General features: G+C 40.0%; 1 protein-coding gene across 1 annotated transcript; it reads right to left on the bottom strand.

Annotated features, from left to right (window-relative positions):
• Positions 1–5802: 5802 nt before the first annotated feature.
• Positions 5803–8523, bottom strand: LOC135436670 (uncharacterized). Its single transcript, XM_064694353.1, has 6 exons — positions 7710–8523; positions 7452–7606; positions 6734–6842; positions 6451–6674; positions 6270–6387; positions 5803–6209 (listed from the first exon to the last, which is right to left on the bottom strand). Exons 1-6 carry the CDS (start codon positions 8515–8517, stop codon positions 5959–5961), a joined length of 1665 nt encoding a protein of 554 aa, XP_064550423.1. The 5' UTR covers positions 8518–8523; the 3' UTR covers positions 5803–5958.
• Between the last annotated feature and the right edge of the window lie 9613 nt (positions 8524–18136).

Here is an 18136-nt window from a genome sequence, read left to right as displayed (position 1 = left end):
CGATCTCTCCTCTCCCTCTTTGACTCTTCCTATGTGTAAACTCTAACGGATAACCGCTGCGCAATTGACGCTGACAAGCCGAGTTGGCCAGGCTGTCCAAGTGGGCAAACGCTGCGTATACTTAATCTGTGCATTCGCATCGTCTGCTGTGAATGTGCGTGCAACTGTTGCCATGCTGTGACTATCATTAATTTTTCATATTCATAATCATCATCTAGTCAACGTGTTTTAACGCACTGCCAGTTAACAGCCACCTTTTGCTTTGGTGTCAAAATGCTTTTTTCTTTCACATTTTTCACGCGATTTATGCACCTTTTTGTGCCATCAGTGCCACAGCCAGTACCCACTTCCTCTCCATTTTCACCCAGTCTGGCTCTTGTCCATGGCAGCCCGCTTTTATCGCTCCATTCTCGTCTCGGCTCGGTGTCGCTCGCCTGCCACTTGGCCAAGATCTCTTACATGCAATGCATTCTGGCGCCCCAGCAACAAGCAAATTTTGCGAAAGGCTCCTTTTTTGGTTGAGTGTTGAAATTTTGATGAATGCACATGAAAGTGTGCGATTAATATGGGTGCGTGTGTGTGCGAGTGTGTGTTGTGTGTATGTAAACGAGGGTTATTCAAATTCTTCAAAACCTGAATCAACGATTAAGTGTGATTATGTGAGAAAGCACTCGAAAGACGCGCAGGAAATGATAAAGAGATTATAAATAAATCTCACGAATTAAAAAAACTTTATTCATAACTATAATACAAAATGATGTGACGCCTAATAAGAACTTTGTAATCAGGTTCAATCCGAATTGCACATGTTCTTGACAAATTTCTTAAACATGGCTCTAAAAATATGAGGATCTCAGTTTTAAACCAATCAAGTTTTGTTATTATGTATATAAGAAGGATATACATAATAATATTAGAAATTCTCGCACTTATATTATATTTTTGTGCATAATGAATTTCAATTTGAAACATTTTTCACAACTTCTTAGAATTTGTTTTAATAGCAGGCTCTACCGCCGCTTTGGGTTTAAGATAATTTCAATTTTTTCAATAATTCAAGCATAAAACAATGCCCAGGCCAAGCCTTTAAAGGTAGACGAAAAAAGTCTCACATGTGCTAATTCCCATCGTAGGTTCAGCAGCGGCTAACACGCTTAATTTGTATACCCTGCAACCATGGGCATGCGAAATTAGGGTATTTTAATGTGGGCCAAAGTTAATTTATGTAGCAAAAATATATGCAGAATAAAACCGAATATGTGTACAAATGTAAACATCTATGTACTCCTGTGCAAGATATTGCTTACTGAACAGCTTGCTACAGGGTATATTCTAGTCGAGATCGTATGCTGTTCCTATTTGCTTTATTTTGTGCACATGCAAATAAATAGGTGAGCAATAAGTCCACTGAAAGAGGGCCCGCTCGGACTTCAAAATAGTGCTAAAAGTGCGGCAATAAAAATCACGGCATCGCATTGAGTCGAACAGAATCGTTAAATTTGTAGAAAATAGTGTGAAAACCAAAATACACACATATATACGAGGTATAAGGTATAAGGTACAAGAGGAATAAAGTGTGCGGAGCTAGTATGAAAAATAAATGAAACTTAAAATGGCACTGGTTGAATTTTGGACGGCTTAATGCTTGAACGCTTGTACAACACAACACAACCGAAGACAGTTTAATTACGGCGTGAAGTTGCGCACAGTCCGTTGTTTTGTATTCAGCCGACGAACAGATCGTCGCTCCGTCCCAGTCCTGGGCTTTGTCCCGCGCCCGCAGTTCACGGCTCCACAAGCTGCCGGCATTTCTTACTACTTGGGTAGTTAAGCTTTTGGCTTTTGTTTCATAGACTTTTGCGCGATTTGTTACCCCAGTTTGATGAGGTTTTAATGCAAGCGTGAATCATAAAATCGCTGCTTGATGGTCTTGGTGTCAGTTAGTTACCCAGTACTGAAAGCCAGGCTTATAATAATGCATCGCAAATTTCCCACACGTTTGCCCTGGGGGATCAGGTGTCAGCCATTGGCTATTTTGACAAGCTGGCAATTGTAGAAGCAATTATATTCCCTGTCTAATAATATATGAGAATGTTATTGAATATATGCCAATATGCTGCCTCGATCGCCTCGCTAATGTCTCTTCATAATAACTTAAACAAAAATACCTAAAAAATGAAAAAAAACAAAGGTATGGCATATCAAAAAGCTTCTGATTTTAAAATTAAAATTTTAATTTTTGCTAGATACTTTTCTTGGGCAGCTATATAATACGATGATCCGATTAGTAACATTAATTCATATTTAAGTCATAATATTTATTGTTCAAAGGAAAACTATTTTTGGCTTCAAAGAAAAGTTATATTTAGTTTTAGTGATTGATTGCATAGCAAAATGATTTTCCCTTAACTCAATCGTTCCATCAATCTTTTAAATGCCTTGCTGCTGCCCAAGCATTCTCATTACCAGGCTACAGACATTTCATTAGTTTGCAATGACTAATTACTTTGAATTACGATGGACTGCCAACATTTTATAGATCCACTGGTCCAGGGAATTCGAACTCAAGTCCCTGGGCCCAATCAGTCGAACGACGCAGTCGATGCAAAATGCAAAATGCAAAAATGCGCCTCTGCATCGAGGACCCCATGCCGCTTAAAGGCCCATCACAAGTCGAAGTCGGGGCCAAATGATCAACTGCCAACCAGTCAAATAAATTAATTGCAGACGAGTAACGCAAAAATGCAGCAGGTATGAAAATTGCTTCATTAGATGGCCAAAAGATAATCAACAACAACAACAAAGATCACACGTAGCTAGAGCTCAGCCTGTGTCGCTCTCTTTCGTGACACGAAAAATCTCACGTGTTCACTGTTTAAAATAAAATCAATTTTCGTGCGTGATCTTGTGTGCGGATGTTAAGCGCATCGACACTATAGACTGGACTCTCAACGAATATATGAAAATGAATTAAAATATCGATATTTATAGATATATTTATAATGTTTTTAGTTATTTGGAAATTCACTAAATGTGTTGGTTAAAGAAGAGACTTCTCGTACATCAGAAATTATATAAACGCTTAATCAGTATCAAAAGCCATTGTCTATAGAGACAAGCCCGTCTGTCCTAGTGTTTCAAATTATTGTGATGAATATGTATATGTGTATGTTCAGGTGCCTCTTTCTATTACAGGCATTACGGAGCTGGGAGTCTCAGATTAGTATGTGTATCATTAAACTGTATTTCTAAAGCTAAGCTACAGAATAAAAGAAAATCCACTTGTCAAATTCGATACCTTTTAATGAATAATGATAAATAAAAATGAATATAATTGCAAATCAATAAAGAAAGATTTTTAAAAAACGACATAATGACGAACATGATGAGATCGAGTTAGCTGCTGATACTGACAAGGAATATTTTAACTCTATCGGATTGGATACACCTGTTCTGCCAGCTAGACATATGTGTACACTACTCTCTAGAGGCATATTATACAAAACAGTCAAACAAATTGACTATGAAATTTCACAATAGCATTTTCAGTTAAGAAAAGAATTACCATTGAGTTTGCAAGTCTCGCTTCTGATTACGATGTTTCTCGTATAACATTGAGGGAAGAAAATGAGACACGCTCCCATCTCTACGGACAACAGATCAGGCAAATAAACGGCCAGCTGATCGCTTTATTAAGCCAAAAACAAGTTGGCAGCAACTTTGGCTGTATTTTAAATCAATAACCTGGCAATTAAAATCCATGCGGTGGTCCCATAACACCGCCGTGCCGCAACGCCGTTTAATAAAGTTAGCATTTGTATAATGTCTTGTCAAAAATTTATTGGCATTTTTCCTTAACGTTTAAACGTTTTATTTTGTTGTTGTTGCGATTGTGATCTCTGGTATGCCGCTTAAAATGGCTTTAACTGACCGCCAGCAGCGATTGCGGTGGACATATTGTGCCCGTTGTGGGTCCCCATTGTCATTGTTGTTGTTGTTGTTGTTGTTGTTGTTTTTGTTGTCTTTATAGAGGGGGGTGTGGACAATTAAAAGACATGAAGCGATTGCCGATTCGACGGCCATTTTCAGCATTCATTTGGCTTGATTGCTGACAGTTAACAGTGCGATTTGCGATTTGCGATCTGCGATCTGATAAGCCGGCAATTGCATCGTTTTCACCTTTTGCCTCATTGCGAATTGATTAACTTATGCAAATGCTGAAATGTTGCCACAGATCTCGCCATCGCACACCCCCAACAGCGACGAGTCGCAACTGTGACAAAAGGCGTTGCCAGGCACGTTGGGCTCCTCTCAGCCAACCTCAAAAACCTCTCCTCAAAATTTGGCTGTATTTCTAATTTCCATCAACCGACAACCGCGACTCTGCATGGCATGGCAAAAGATTCTCATGTTTTCCATTTTGGCCGGCTCCAAAAGCCATATCGTCGGCGGTGTCGGTGGATTTTCAATTTCTAATGTAGTGCACGTTACGCCCTGAAGGGATTTTTATTTTATACTTTTCGACTTTACGGTTTTATTTATTTATGCTAGAGCTTTGCTGTCACTGTGGAATGCAAAGCCAAAAATATAAACATAATATGTTAATGTACTTAATATTAATTGCATTATATTATTATCGGTAGATTAATGTTGAACGATTTTTAAATGTAATAATATTTAATTGAATATATATTTTATATAAAATAATAATAACCAACTCTTTATTATTACTATTTTTTTTTTTTTTTTGTTTCGATTCTGATACTTAAGGGAGCTAGATCAGTATATATATCCATATGGAGCACAAAGATATATCCTCATGCGCTGCTTCATTATTGCGACAAAGAGACAATTCTTCAGCAAAAGTCAAAATGAATTTGACGGGAGATCAGCTCTACATAAGGATTCCATTCGTAGCTAAGATTCCCATGTTTACCCATAATTAAGCCGCACTGTTACTCGCCAAAAAATCTTCTTATTCTTAAGACTTAGTTTAATATAAAAATGAAACCTAAAATCGTGCCACTGTGCCTCGTGGCGCCCTGTCCAAGGCTTCAGACGTCATTTGATGACAAACTTCAAATACAAAACGTTGCATGCGATATTTGTTGTTGTCTGCTTTATGATTACTGCCTGCTCCAGCGGGTTGTTGTTGCTGGTGGTGATGGTGATGATGGTGGTGGTGGTGGTGCACACTTTTAGTCATCACCATGTCAGCGGCGCAGACAGCGATCCAAACAATCAAAATGATATGCAAATATATGTAAGAGTACCGCTACGAAAAAGGCGTGGGTTAATTGTGACTTTATCATACGACGGCCAAAAGGAACAATGAAAATTCGCAATCGAAAGGAAAAAATCAAATTTATTACAAATTTAAGCATAGAAACCAACACGACAGCGGCCCTGGCAACGAGCTCGCCAAAGACTTCGACTTCGACTTGGACTTCCACTTCGACTCGAACTTCAACGTCAACTTGAACGACGACGACGACGACGATGCGGCAAGTTATAGATTTCGTCATAGTTTCGGCAAGGCGAGAGATATGAAAATCTGTAAATAAACCTGTCAACCGACACCAACGCCAACCGACTGTGAACTACGAACTTGCAGACCGCCCAGTCGGCGGGTGGGCGGCGCCAAAACTAAGCCACCAAAACGCTGAAATACATAAAACACATTAACACACGGCACTGGGAACTGGGAACTGGCAACGGAAATGGTCGCATGCATGTCAAGTTTTCCCATAGCAACCAGAAAGGCCCTGCAGTCGATTCGAGATTTCGACTGAAGCGTAACATATTCCAAAATTTAATGCAAACAACCGCATATGCTGTCTATGAACTACGAGCAGTAACAGTAACAGTAAAGGTAACTGCAACAGTAAAGGTAAACGTAATCGTAACCGTAACCACAGCACAGCTCAGCAGAGGACAGGTAATCGAGCTGCATCCATGTCAGACACACAGCTCCTGCCTGTAGACCAGACGAAAGCCGCGACCCACATATTCGGCATCGGTGCGAAAGGGCAGCACAATGGGACCGGCGGCTATATCCCTCACCACAGCGTGCATGGTGTAATCCTCGTTCTCGGTGCCATCGTTTAGCCGCTCCCCGCACAGTCGCACCGAGTTGACGGCTATGAAGTCGTCCGGGCAATTGAAGATGCCAGCGCCTGCCTGGCCACTGGCCACCAGATCGTTTTCGGCTGTCAAAGAAATGGCTCTAGAAATGTGGAATCAGAATCTTTCAGATCATTTTAACGTACCCTCATCCTTGTTGATCAGCTGAAAGTCGGGCTGATCTCCGCCCAGCTGCTCGGTTATGTACCTGATGCTGCACACATTTTTGGAGCGTGCCAAGCATACTGCATAGTTGAGATTGTTCTACAAAAGATGGGAGCTTTTTTATACCCGATTTGTTTATGATTTGATGATGCATTTTATTACCAGGTAAGTGGCCTCGCGATTCTCCACAATGCTGCCAGCCACATCGTAGTTGAACGACTTGATAATACCCTCGCCGTCTGTGAAATATTGCAGGCAATTATCGGGCGCGAGCTCATCTTCAATTTGACGGATCATGATATTAAACGATCGGCTACCGCTCGAGACCCTGACAAACACCGACAGATATACCTTGCTCTCGTTGGAGTCGCCGACATGCACATAAACTGAGGGATAGACGTGGAGAGAAAAGTAAATAATCCACTCTTAGCCCGCCAATACTCACTATGTTGGCCAGTATTAATACCACAGAGTATGGGTATATGGAAATTGGCATTGTGTCCAGATATGATGAACTGATCATCTATACAATCACCATTTGTGGGTCGACTAAGCTGAAAAATCAGAAAGGTATTCTTTATTAAATTAAACATCGATTAAAATATAACAGAAACATATCCATGTCAAGCTTCTCTAGTCGTAAGTGGCTGATTAGCAGATACCCGGTTCAAAACGTCGTCTGACACATACGACTTTTATGTTTATCGCTGATTACTTTATAGAGTCAAAATTAGCATTAGTTTATTAATCGATATTAATCGATTTTGCCGAAACTAGGAAACTATGCTGTACAATAACCTATATTCTCGCGCCTTCACACAGACAGAATGAAAAACAGACAACATACATGGATCAACTCAGTCCGTCATAAATAGGAATATATTAACATATACTAATTTATTGGGAAACTTGTTTGTTAATCGATATTGATCGATTTTGCTGAAACTAGGGAACTATGCTGTACAATAACTCATATTCTCGAGCAACAGACAACAAACATGGCTCTACTCAGTCCGTCATGAATAGGAATATATTTACATATACTAATTCACAACCTCTTATAATACCCATTACAGTTATCTGTTTCACTGGGTATTAAAATTGCTAAGAAATATCCAATTTAAAGCCTAACTAAAAAGCAACTGTTATATAATTAATCGTACCTCGAACATTTGGAAATCCAGACGCAGCTGCTGCACGCCCTTTCTCACATTAATAGTGAGTACACAAATCATGGATTCACGCACCGCCTGCGGATAGTTGGGACTCTCGAAGTACACGGTCTGCTGGCTGGTAACATCACCGCAGCCGTTAACAACTGAAAAGGAAAGCAGTTAGGTCTGGGCACTTGATAAACCACAAGCGAATACATGATCACTTGATCTCTTTATGTTTTCAGCTTGGCGGGTAGCTATACTCACAGATGCAGCAGGCGCCAACACCCTCGGCACAGCTCTCGGTGGGTATGCCACCCAAACTCTTGCATTCGAATTCGTGATAGCAGACACCCTCCACGATGCGTATGTCGCCCATTGAGACGGAGCACTTGGTGTTGGGAAACTTGATCACCTCGAAGAGACTAAGGAAACCCTTGCCCTTGGGCTTGGGTGCGCCGGATTGTTTCAGTATGAGATTCGCCTTGATCGGCGAGCCGTAGATAAACTGCTTCAGCTTGTTTGCCAATTTGCTGGAAAAGCTCTGCGGCTGCATAATGGATGTGCGCGTGCTGGAGGGAGTGGGCGGCACAGAAGGTCTCGTCGAAGGTCTCACCGAAGGTCTTCGCGTTGGCATCGGGCTAGGCATCATATCCGTGCCGTTGGGTGTGGGTATGGGTGATGTTTCAGGTGACTCTGGTGGAGGTTCCATCGAAGTCGGTCGCATTGGTATCGTTGGCTCGGGCTCATCGGGTACCTCGGCGGCGGGCTCGGTCGGCGCAGACGGCATCTCTGTCATTGCTGGCGGCATCGGCGGAGCCATGGTCATCTCCTGTTCCTCTTGTTGTGCAAAGCTTTGCGGCCGACTGCCCGGCTGATAGCGCAGCGTGTAGTGGTATCCAATGCCATCGATGGCCATGCCACCAAATCGTTGTGCTGATCTCGTGGCGCTGCCACGCCTGCTCTCCTTCACGCCCAATGTCACAAATTCACGTCGATCATCGGCGCTAACCACGCCCACATAATATAGCGTCAAAACAAGTGCGCTTATCAACGCATCGCGTTTTGACAACATTATTAACGGAACTGCACTCAGCGACTGCCTGCAGATCGTCCCAAGATCCAAGCGCTGCTGGGGCTTCATCTGCCCCAGCCCCAGTCCCAGCTTCAGCCTCTGCTTCTGCTTCTGCATGTTTTCTTTGGCTTTATTAGAGCATTAATTGTTGTACCCACCAACGTCGTTGTCGGTTGTCAACGTTGTCATCGCAGTCGGCTTTTCAGCTTTTCAGCTTTTCAGCTTTTCCCACCTTGGCTGCTGCACAACCTTCACTTTTGCAGTATTTTCTTGCGTTCCTCGACAAAGTCACGCTATTGTGATCACACATGTGGCCCGCACTGAGTGCTTGCCTCTTGTGGCAATTGCAACTGTTGCTGTTGTTGCTCTCTGGCAGCAACAATTGAGCTGCCAACAGCCCAAAAGCAATGTGAAATATTTTAGCAAATTGCCTCTAAATTGTGCATTTTCAAACAACACTTTGGACTTTAACTTTGGGGAGGTCTAGGCAAAAGAATAAAACGAGCTGGGAAGATGAGTTGGCAAAAATAAAACGAAAGTCGCTGAAAGCAAAATAAAATCACATCCAAATCTTAAGAAAATCATATTCAATTATTTTTTTCCGTTATGAAAACTATTTATTTAAAAGTTTAAAAGTAGGCTTAGAAGGCTTTAACTTGGTTTAGGCCTTAGACAACCTTGCGCAAGCTGACGCTTCTTTCTCCCATTTTATAAAATAAGATAACTTAGTCATCCTCATATTTTATAGCTTAAATTAATTTAAATAAATACAACAGTCTATTTACACCGTTAAGCTGAGTCAATAAAAACATAATATTAGAAAAGATTCTAATTAAAAAAATAATTAAAAGTTTTAATTATTTAATTTTACTATTTGTAATGTGAATTCAATGCTATTAACGTATTTAAATTTCTTTATTAGAGATGAATTGTTTGCAAGTCTATTGTATGCTAATACATTTTATAGACTTTGCCCTTTAATACTAGGTTTAAGTACTAAACATGACATGGAAAATCGCGTTTTGTCTTATTAAAACTAACAGCTCATAATCATAATATTCAAAACTAAATGCCCGGATTATAGCTTCTTAGTATCCCTCATACTTATACCCATTGAAAATGGGTAAGCAAGGTATAAGGCTTTGGTAAATGTGTATGTAACAGGCAGAAGGAAGCATCTCCCATACAATATACATCCCTATATAAGTATAAAACTGTTTATCCTGGCTGACTGACTGACTGATTGGAACTTTTCACTGTAATTACCTTATGTGTTAAAGGTGCACGTTAAGACGGGGTTTCGGTTCAGCATTAAATTTATTTTCGAAGCTCTACAGAAGAACTTAATGAATGCCTGGTAAATTGGCGGAAAACGGTTGTATGAAAGTTTTTTGTTTATCGACCGATCGGTTTCAAACTCATTTTTAAAGATCTTTGAGAGAATTTATTTTATACCTGCCACGGGCAAGGCCAGGGCATACCCGCTAGTATTTTAAGTTAGGGTGATGAGCTGAGCTGGTTTGGTTATGTACGTCTGAATGAAAGCTAAAGGCATGCAGAACGATGTTATCCTTTTTTACAACTACTCCCATTTCCATATTGGCGATAAATATCCATATTGAGACTATGTTTTTTAATGCATAACTGGAAAATTATAAGCTCTAGATTCACGAAATTTGGCATTAACATTGGCTCACGTATGGTATTCCTTTTTTTTATACCTTCCTTTCTTCACCACAAAATCGAGAAATATATATAATATTTTAAGGAAGAGCTTATATTTTTGGTATATGAACACAAGGAACAGCTTAAATCTTAAATATATACACGCTTTTTGGTGCCATAATCAGGCTATGAAAATTGTATAAAGATCGGCCAATAAACACAGAAGTTATTCAAGATCACATTTCGCAAATTGTGGAGCTAGGGTAAGAGGCGTGGCGTGCGTGTGTGTATCTATGTGTATTTCGAGTATGCATATAAGAAAGCTAGAATGATTGTAATGTCAGCTCGTCGCTGGGGTCAGGGTATCTTCTGGTCGGGCACACCCGATTTGGCTTTCTTTGTCAAGTGCGCAATTATTTATAATTTTGCCAAGCTGTTTAGATGATTCCAGCAACAATAAACGTTTACAGCTGCAATGGTTGTTGTTGTCGTTGTTGTTGTCGTTGGTGCATAATATTAGCAATTGCAGTTGGCGTTGGCAGCAGACTTTGTCAACAATTAAAAACGTTAGCCTTGTTGTGCATGATGCATGTGCTTCTCCAGAGCGCAGCTCCAGCTCAGTTATGATGATCATCACGACGACGATGATGTTGAACAACGATTAGGAGCATGCATGTGCATAAAAAGCTGCTAAATGATTGTGATTTTGATTTTGATTTCTGCTTAAGACTCGAGTGCTCTTCGACTGGCTTTGCAATTAAAATGATTTCGATTTCATGACGGCAGCTGCCTGGGTTAAATACGCCAGCCTGAACGTTAGACATTGATATAACCTGATGTTACCGATTTGCATACTCAATTGCTAGCAACACTCTCATTAGGCATTATTAATTAAGAAAGTTTTAATTGATTTCTGACTCGTCCGGCATCGGCATCGGCATCGAATCTTATGCCGCAATGTTGCAATCGCAATCGATACGAGAAATGACTCGTCGTTAGCATTCAATTTATTTGAAAGTAATTGTCTCTAACGCAACTGACATCGATGGGGTATTTGTTGGTATTCGCCGTGACGATCTCTTTATGACTCTGAGTTATTCAAGTGCTGAGGAGCACTCAACTAAGTACTACATGCTTACGTGTTGCGACCAGGAAAACAGGTTCGCATTCAATTTTATTGATATTGAAACTATGTATTCGTGAGTTATTATGTAACACATCGGTGTGCAATAATTAAAGTGAGTGAAAAATTGGTATTTAAATAGAATCTTTATGATTCCTATATACCAACTGAAACAACAGCATTAAAATAAATAATATTTTGTTAAGCTCCCAAGAAGGCTAAGGACTATATTTAATCTGAATATCTTCTAGTAAAGGGAAAAAGCACAAATGTATATTAAAGTAAATAAAATTTATGGTTGCACAGAGCTTTCCATATTATCACATAAGATGATGATATTTACGTAGCACTCGAACTGCTGCTCCATCTCCATCTCGACCTGATCTCTCAAAGCTGGGAGCTTGAAATGTGCTCATAGAAAACACGTACAGACAATTCCCATCCATTAATTGAATCAAATCGAACGTTACGCATGCGTCACGCCAAAGGACAAAGGGAGCCGCCAATGGTCATGTGCAATAACTGGGAGAGGCTCACACATGCGCTCCTCTGCCGTAGATGATGACCAACATGATGTTCAACAGGCCAACAGACCAGGTCCGACTAGGCCAGGGTGTCCACTTCAGACAGCAGCATTGTGTGCACATTATTGTTATTGCTATTATGTTATGTATTTGTATGGGCAAAGTGGGAATCGCAGTTGGAGCGCAAGAAGTCGCCAAGTGGGTGTAGGAGGAGTGCGAGGTGGAGGTGGAGCCGGAGCTGGAGCTGGAAGTGATCAGTAAACGGGGTGCTTGTGCTGGGCACTTGGCAACCGGCAAATCAAACCGTGGTAAAACCCACTTAATTGACATTTAGTGGACACTCGAATGCGAATTCAAATGCAAATGCTGCTGCGCAACAGCAGCTGCAGCCAAATGCAATCCGAGTGCCAAAGAGCCGCTGCGTTAAACGGCGGCGAGATGCACATCAGCTCTATAAGTAGTGTTCCTTTTGGACTGCTGTCCATTTGCCGAATGGGCTGGCATTCTAATGCGACTTTAGCTCCAGCCCCAGCCCCAGCCGCAGTTGCAGTCACAGCCACGCCAATGATGACGTTGATAATGAGCAGTTGCCTCCTCGTTGATGCTGCTGCTGCTGCTGTTTTTATACCCTTACAAAGAGTATTCTAATTCTTTCATGTCATGTGACATCATCATGAAATTCGCACAGTTTCATTTGTTTGTTACAGACATAAGTCGGATCGAGCCACTATATTATATATCTCCCGTAGAAATGATCCGTCGATAGTAAAGTTCTTCTTTAACATAGTTTTTATGCAGAACTATTCTGTTCTAATGAAATGGCTAATGTCATTAGCAATAACTTTTTATTATTTTATATTACTAGCTTCACTGTTCTGCTAACATATTTTATGTATAACTATTATGCTCTAATGAAATGGCTAATAGCATTAGCAATCACTTTTAATTATTTCATATTACTAGCTTCACTTTCTTCTGACATATTTGCAAAACCATATTTTAAGCAGAACTATTATGTTCTAATGAATTGGCTAATGTCATTAGCAATTAATTTTATTTATTTCATATTACTAGCTTCACTTTTCTCCTAACATATTTGCAAAATCATATTTTATGCAGAACTATTATGTTCTTATGCAATGGCTAATGTCATTAGCAATTACTTTTAATTATTTTATATTACTAGCTTGACTATACTTCTTATATATTTGCAAACCATATCAAATTGATATACCATATCCCATTGCGCATATAGGAAGAATACGTCGATCTTCTAATCGGCAAGGGTATTTACTCCTCTTCATATTAGCCGTTTCATGTGATTGTTGTTGTTGTTCTAGCCATGATTTTCGAAGATGCAGCAGCAGACATCATTACAATATAATTGATGGGTTATAAACCGGTAACGGTAAATCGAAAAGTTTTCTTTTGCATTTCGGCTTTTCGGCCAACTGGAAGCAAAGTTTTCTTGCATTCTGTTTGGAAATTATTATTGTTCCGTTTGACAGCTCACAAGATGTGCGTATGCATGGGCATAGATGTGGGACATAATGCCACCAAATCGGGTGGAAAATGTGCACATTCGACATAGAAAACTACTTTGCATATGCGGCATCTAATTTGGGTGGCAATTGGCCAATGCATTAGATAAAATTCTGCATTTATAGTGGATATATTGACTGATCTTACTCCGTTGCAGTTCCAATGCCAAAGTCTGATAACTTTAAGAACTCGACCTGCATGCCTTCTCAGCCAGATCGGGACCAATCTCGGCCAGTCTCTAGAAAAACCATTCGGTTCAATGTCATTTTTGTTGAAACAAAGACTGAGCAAAACGGTCACTGAAAGTGCATCGTTTAAGAAAAAAAGGCCGGAAAGTGGAAAACAACTTTTGCGGTTTCGGTTTTTCAGATCTTGTGTTTTTGTTGTTTGTGTGGTCTTAGTTAAAATGCCGCCTAAACCGCAGCTGTGTCCGTTTTTTATTTGTTGCACGCACCACGAGCGAGCAGAGCGACGATCGATTTGAAGCTCGCCATAAATGGTGCGTTAATTAAATGTTTTGTTATTATAATGAATTGGGTAAAAGTGTGGGCAAATGTGTGCTGACTGATGCGCTACATAAATAACAAAATAAACTTTTTTTTTGAATATTTTTGAATTTATGTATATATTTGTTCAAAAGATATCGAGAACATTTCAAAATTGATTAGCATAAGCAGTGATAGATATAGGATCTATAATCTATAATGTTGTAGGAATTTGTTCAATCTTAACAAGCAAATATTTAGGAAATACACAACTCTTATTATTATTACTTATTTTATTATTATGTTTATTAAATCGTAGCAGCTTTTTCTTCAAAAATATTGTGCAACAAGTGTCTAAACAAGAGAATCCTGGGGTATACACAATCGAGCCAGAAGAATGTAAAATTTACAACCGACATTAGAAAAAGTTTCTTAGCATTTACAACTCAGCAACTATAGTTTATGCAAAATGATACAAACATTTTTACATACCAGCCCTTCTTTGCAACATTTATTAAAACAATGAATGCTACAAATAAAGGCTCTAGGGTTTATATATTATAGGGTTTATATATATTGTAGATAGGTTTTTTTGCATGCTCAACAAGAGTATGTTTAAGATATATACGTCTCTTATACATAAAAACTTTATATTTAATATAAAACCGGAGCAGTTTTTTTCTTTACAAATATTTTGCTATATTTCTATAAGTGCGTAAAGATGAAAACCTAGGGATAGACTGTCGAGCCAGTTGAATGTTAAATTTACAAGCAACATAAGAAAAAGGGCTTTGAGGCAACTTAATATAGCATCTGCAAAATGATAACAGAATTTCCTTTATTTATGGTAGCGCCCCAAAAAGTGCGTCTCAGCCTATTAATGCTTAAGTTGGCATGCAAAATTGCCCCAAAAGGATGCGAGGCGGAAGCTGGGCTTTAGTTTTAGCTTTGGCTTCATTGTTGCCGCTGCTGCGTTCATTGCCTTAGGTTTTGTTTTTATTGTTTTTTTGGCAACATGTTGCGGCAACACTTGTTGGCTGGTTGAGGGAGCCAGTTCCTTTGTCTTGTGCTGGACTCCTGTGCGTGGCTTGCGGTTTTTTCGATTGCCCAAAGCGCTCCTCACACAACAGCACATTGATCAAGATCCATAATGAGCGATAACTGCAGTTGGGGTTTTTGCTTTGCTTTTGTCTCGTCCTGAGATTGAGCGCACTTTTTCTCTCGATGCATTAGTTACGTATCTTTCGGATACGGAGCAAATATCCGCGTATCGTATGCCATGTAGCGGCAGTTTTTTGTTTTTGGCCAGGGTCTGTGGCGCTGCAAAATTAAACTGTTAACTTGCCATGTTTAGCTGCCATTGTTTGGCTTGTCCAGACATTGTTTGGTTCAGTCTTAGCTCGTGGATTACATATGTATGGATGTCTTGTGGCTGTGCTACGAGTATGTGTATCTACATATCTGTATCTGTATCTGTATCTGGTATCTGTATCGCTATCTAATCGCTTTCTAATAGCCTCAGCTAGCCTGGCGATCTATGTTACCTGTCAGCGGCGCTTGTTTACTTAATAGATTTCAGGCTAACCATTTTTTATCTATTTTTTGTTTTGCTGCTGCCGCCAACCCATTTTAAACATTTTAATAAATAAGAAAATCTTTTTGCTGCCATTTTCCCCTCTTGTGCTGGCCTTTAAACTTAAATACATGGAAAATTGCATGTTGATCGGGGGATCGGACACAGCAACCTTCAAAATTAAGTTGTCTCGGTTGGTTATTTATTTATAATTACTTGCCGCAGAGCTGCAACTGGGTTTTTGTTTTGCTGCAGTGGCCGTAATTAATTACCAATCAAAGTGTGATGAACTTTAAGCGAATATTGATAATATTTACCTGTCTAGATTTAGGATTTAAGCAGACAAATTGTGCATAAATCAAGTGTTGGCCGATGACATGAATTATCGTGGGAAGTCGTGAGGAAATGCTAACCCAAATTTCTTCAAATACATTTGACCTCTTTTGGGTAAAAGAAATTTAATTGAACAGATTTTTATGCTAATTATACCCTGTCAATATTAAAAATGGGTATATAGGTTTCTTGAAAATGTGTGTATGGTCGCATCTCCCGCCCCATAGAGTATGTGCATATACTCCAGTTCTGCAATATCAGTCCAGTTATTTTAGAATATATAATTTCTCGTATACCACACGCAGACTACGTTTATTTTTAATTATCGATAAGTCAACATGTGCCCAAGTGATCGATATTTATCGAATTTCAGCCCCTTTACAGCATGCTTTAAATGCTGCAAATATATTTTGTGATAAATATTTTATATATTTTTTTGGATACTTGCCTCAAGAAGGGCCCAAAATTGTCGAAATATTTAGCGCTCAATTTTCCAAACTGTCCAAACTATTCTCCCGCCGCCCAATGGAAGTGCTCAAAAATGTGAATACCTTATCAGCAGCAGGTAAACACTAGTATGTAATCTACTAATTCAAATCAGTCAACAAATTTGCGTTCCAATAAACTATAAGTACAGTGTAAGCTAATATTAATATTTAAAATTGTGCCAGCCTGACAATCAATTGTGTAGTTTATTAGATTTGAGTTTTTCAAAAGTATGCTTAGAAATATCCAACTTAAATTATATAAATAAACCAAAAAGTATTTAATACACAAACTACCTGAAACAATATGCATAGAAAGTTTGCAGATCTTCGTGTAGTTGCCAAAACTGTGTCATATATTATATATCCAATTATGCGTTTATACTAGGCAGACTTTCCAGACATTGCTGAAAATATGATGGCTATAGAAGTGCATAGGTAAATGCATTTCCGTCAAGTTGTTTGCTAAATTATGCAAAACTGATTACGCTCAATATGTTAGAGTCATACATCAAGCATTTAGCAACTTTCTACATCTGCATAATAAATTGAATACATCAGAAACTATAAATAATTGCCAACAACTGCAAACAAGCTACAAGTTCAGCCGGCAAATGAAGAAATTTTGTTAGAATTGCGATTTTTGAAAAATGCGTGCGTGTGTGCCTTGTGAGTGGCTCGCAGCGAAGGCTAATGGCCCCACAGACAACGACAACAACAACAACAACAGCAACAACAACAACAGCTTACAAGTTGGCCAACTGTGCGAGACAAGTGCAGGTAACACCATCACCTGGTTCACCTGGTGGCACCCCGTACACAAGCCAAATGCAAAATCTCACAGGTAAATCACAAAGCAACGGCAATATCAATCCAAAGACCAGTTAGAAAAAAGAGGAATAAGTTGATTAAATAATATAACATGAATATGCATATATGAAAATATATATATTTTAATTAAATCAACAGCGTTGACTAGAGTGCTATGCGATGTATTTATTTTATTTAAAGCTGATCTAACCCATTTCTGGTAGGGTCTATGTAATACATTTACTAATATGATTAGCAAATACAAGCTCCCTATTCCCCGAAAAAGTATTGTAGAGCACTTAGAACTCTACCAGGCCGGTGCAAAGTGAGGCAAGTGTTTGCCACAAGCCAGGAGATGACCGCGACCGCGACGGCAACGCACGACAGAGTCAGAGGCAGTGGCACACCAAGAGGTAGAGGCCAGGCAATCGGCCAAACTGTCAGGCATGGTGCGTTGTGTGCCAAAAGAGCAACCGCAGCAACAGGCAACAGCCAATTGGCAACTGGCAACTGGCAAGCGGCAGACAACGGACAACCGACAAGCAGACAACCGACAACCGACGGCCGACAAGCAACAGGCGCAAGTCAAGTGAATGGCCAATGACCACCAAATTGGCAGTAAAGCATACAAAAATAACTTCAAATGGTCAAAAGGTTAACAAAATCAAGCAGTGTGCGCGAACAGAACCCCATGTGCAGTCGGTTGGTGAGGGGGTTGTGGGAGGGGCGGGGCCGATGCAAGTGCAGACAGAGTTTGTTCCGGGACCTGGCCTGCTGCAGCTGTTCCCGCCAGTCGGCCGCATGCGCAACATGCTGCCAGCATTCCGTCAGTGGCGTCGGCTGTTGCTGCCGCTGCTGCTGCTGCTGCTGCTGCTGCTGCTGCGACGCTGGCAACATAATCCCCCAGCCGATGCACAACTAAAAAAATGATTAATGAGTTGCCTCATTACTTCGCGAAAATCAATGTCGCGCATATGCTCTGGGCCAGAAGGAAGCTGGCGAGAGCCAACGGAGCCGGCACTTGGCCATGTTTTGTCGCTGGGCCTGTTGGTGCCCGTCGCATAATAAATCGATCATAT

The sequence above is a fragment of the Drosophila montana genome, unplaced genomic scaffold (assembly GCF_035044405.1).
Source record: "Drosophila montana isolate Dmon_TW-CO22-7 unplaced genomic scaffold, ASM3504440v1 contig_3733_1, whole genome shotgun sequence".
NCBI lineage: Eukaryota > Metazoa > Arthropoda > Insecta > Diptera > Drosophilidae > Drosophila > Drosophila montana.
This window is presented reverse-complemented; position numbering and strand designations above follow the sequence as displayed.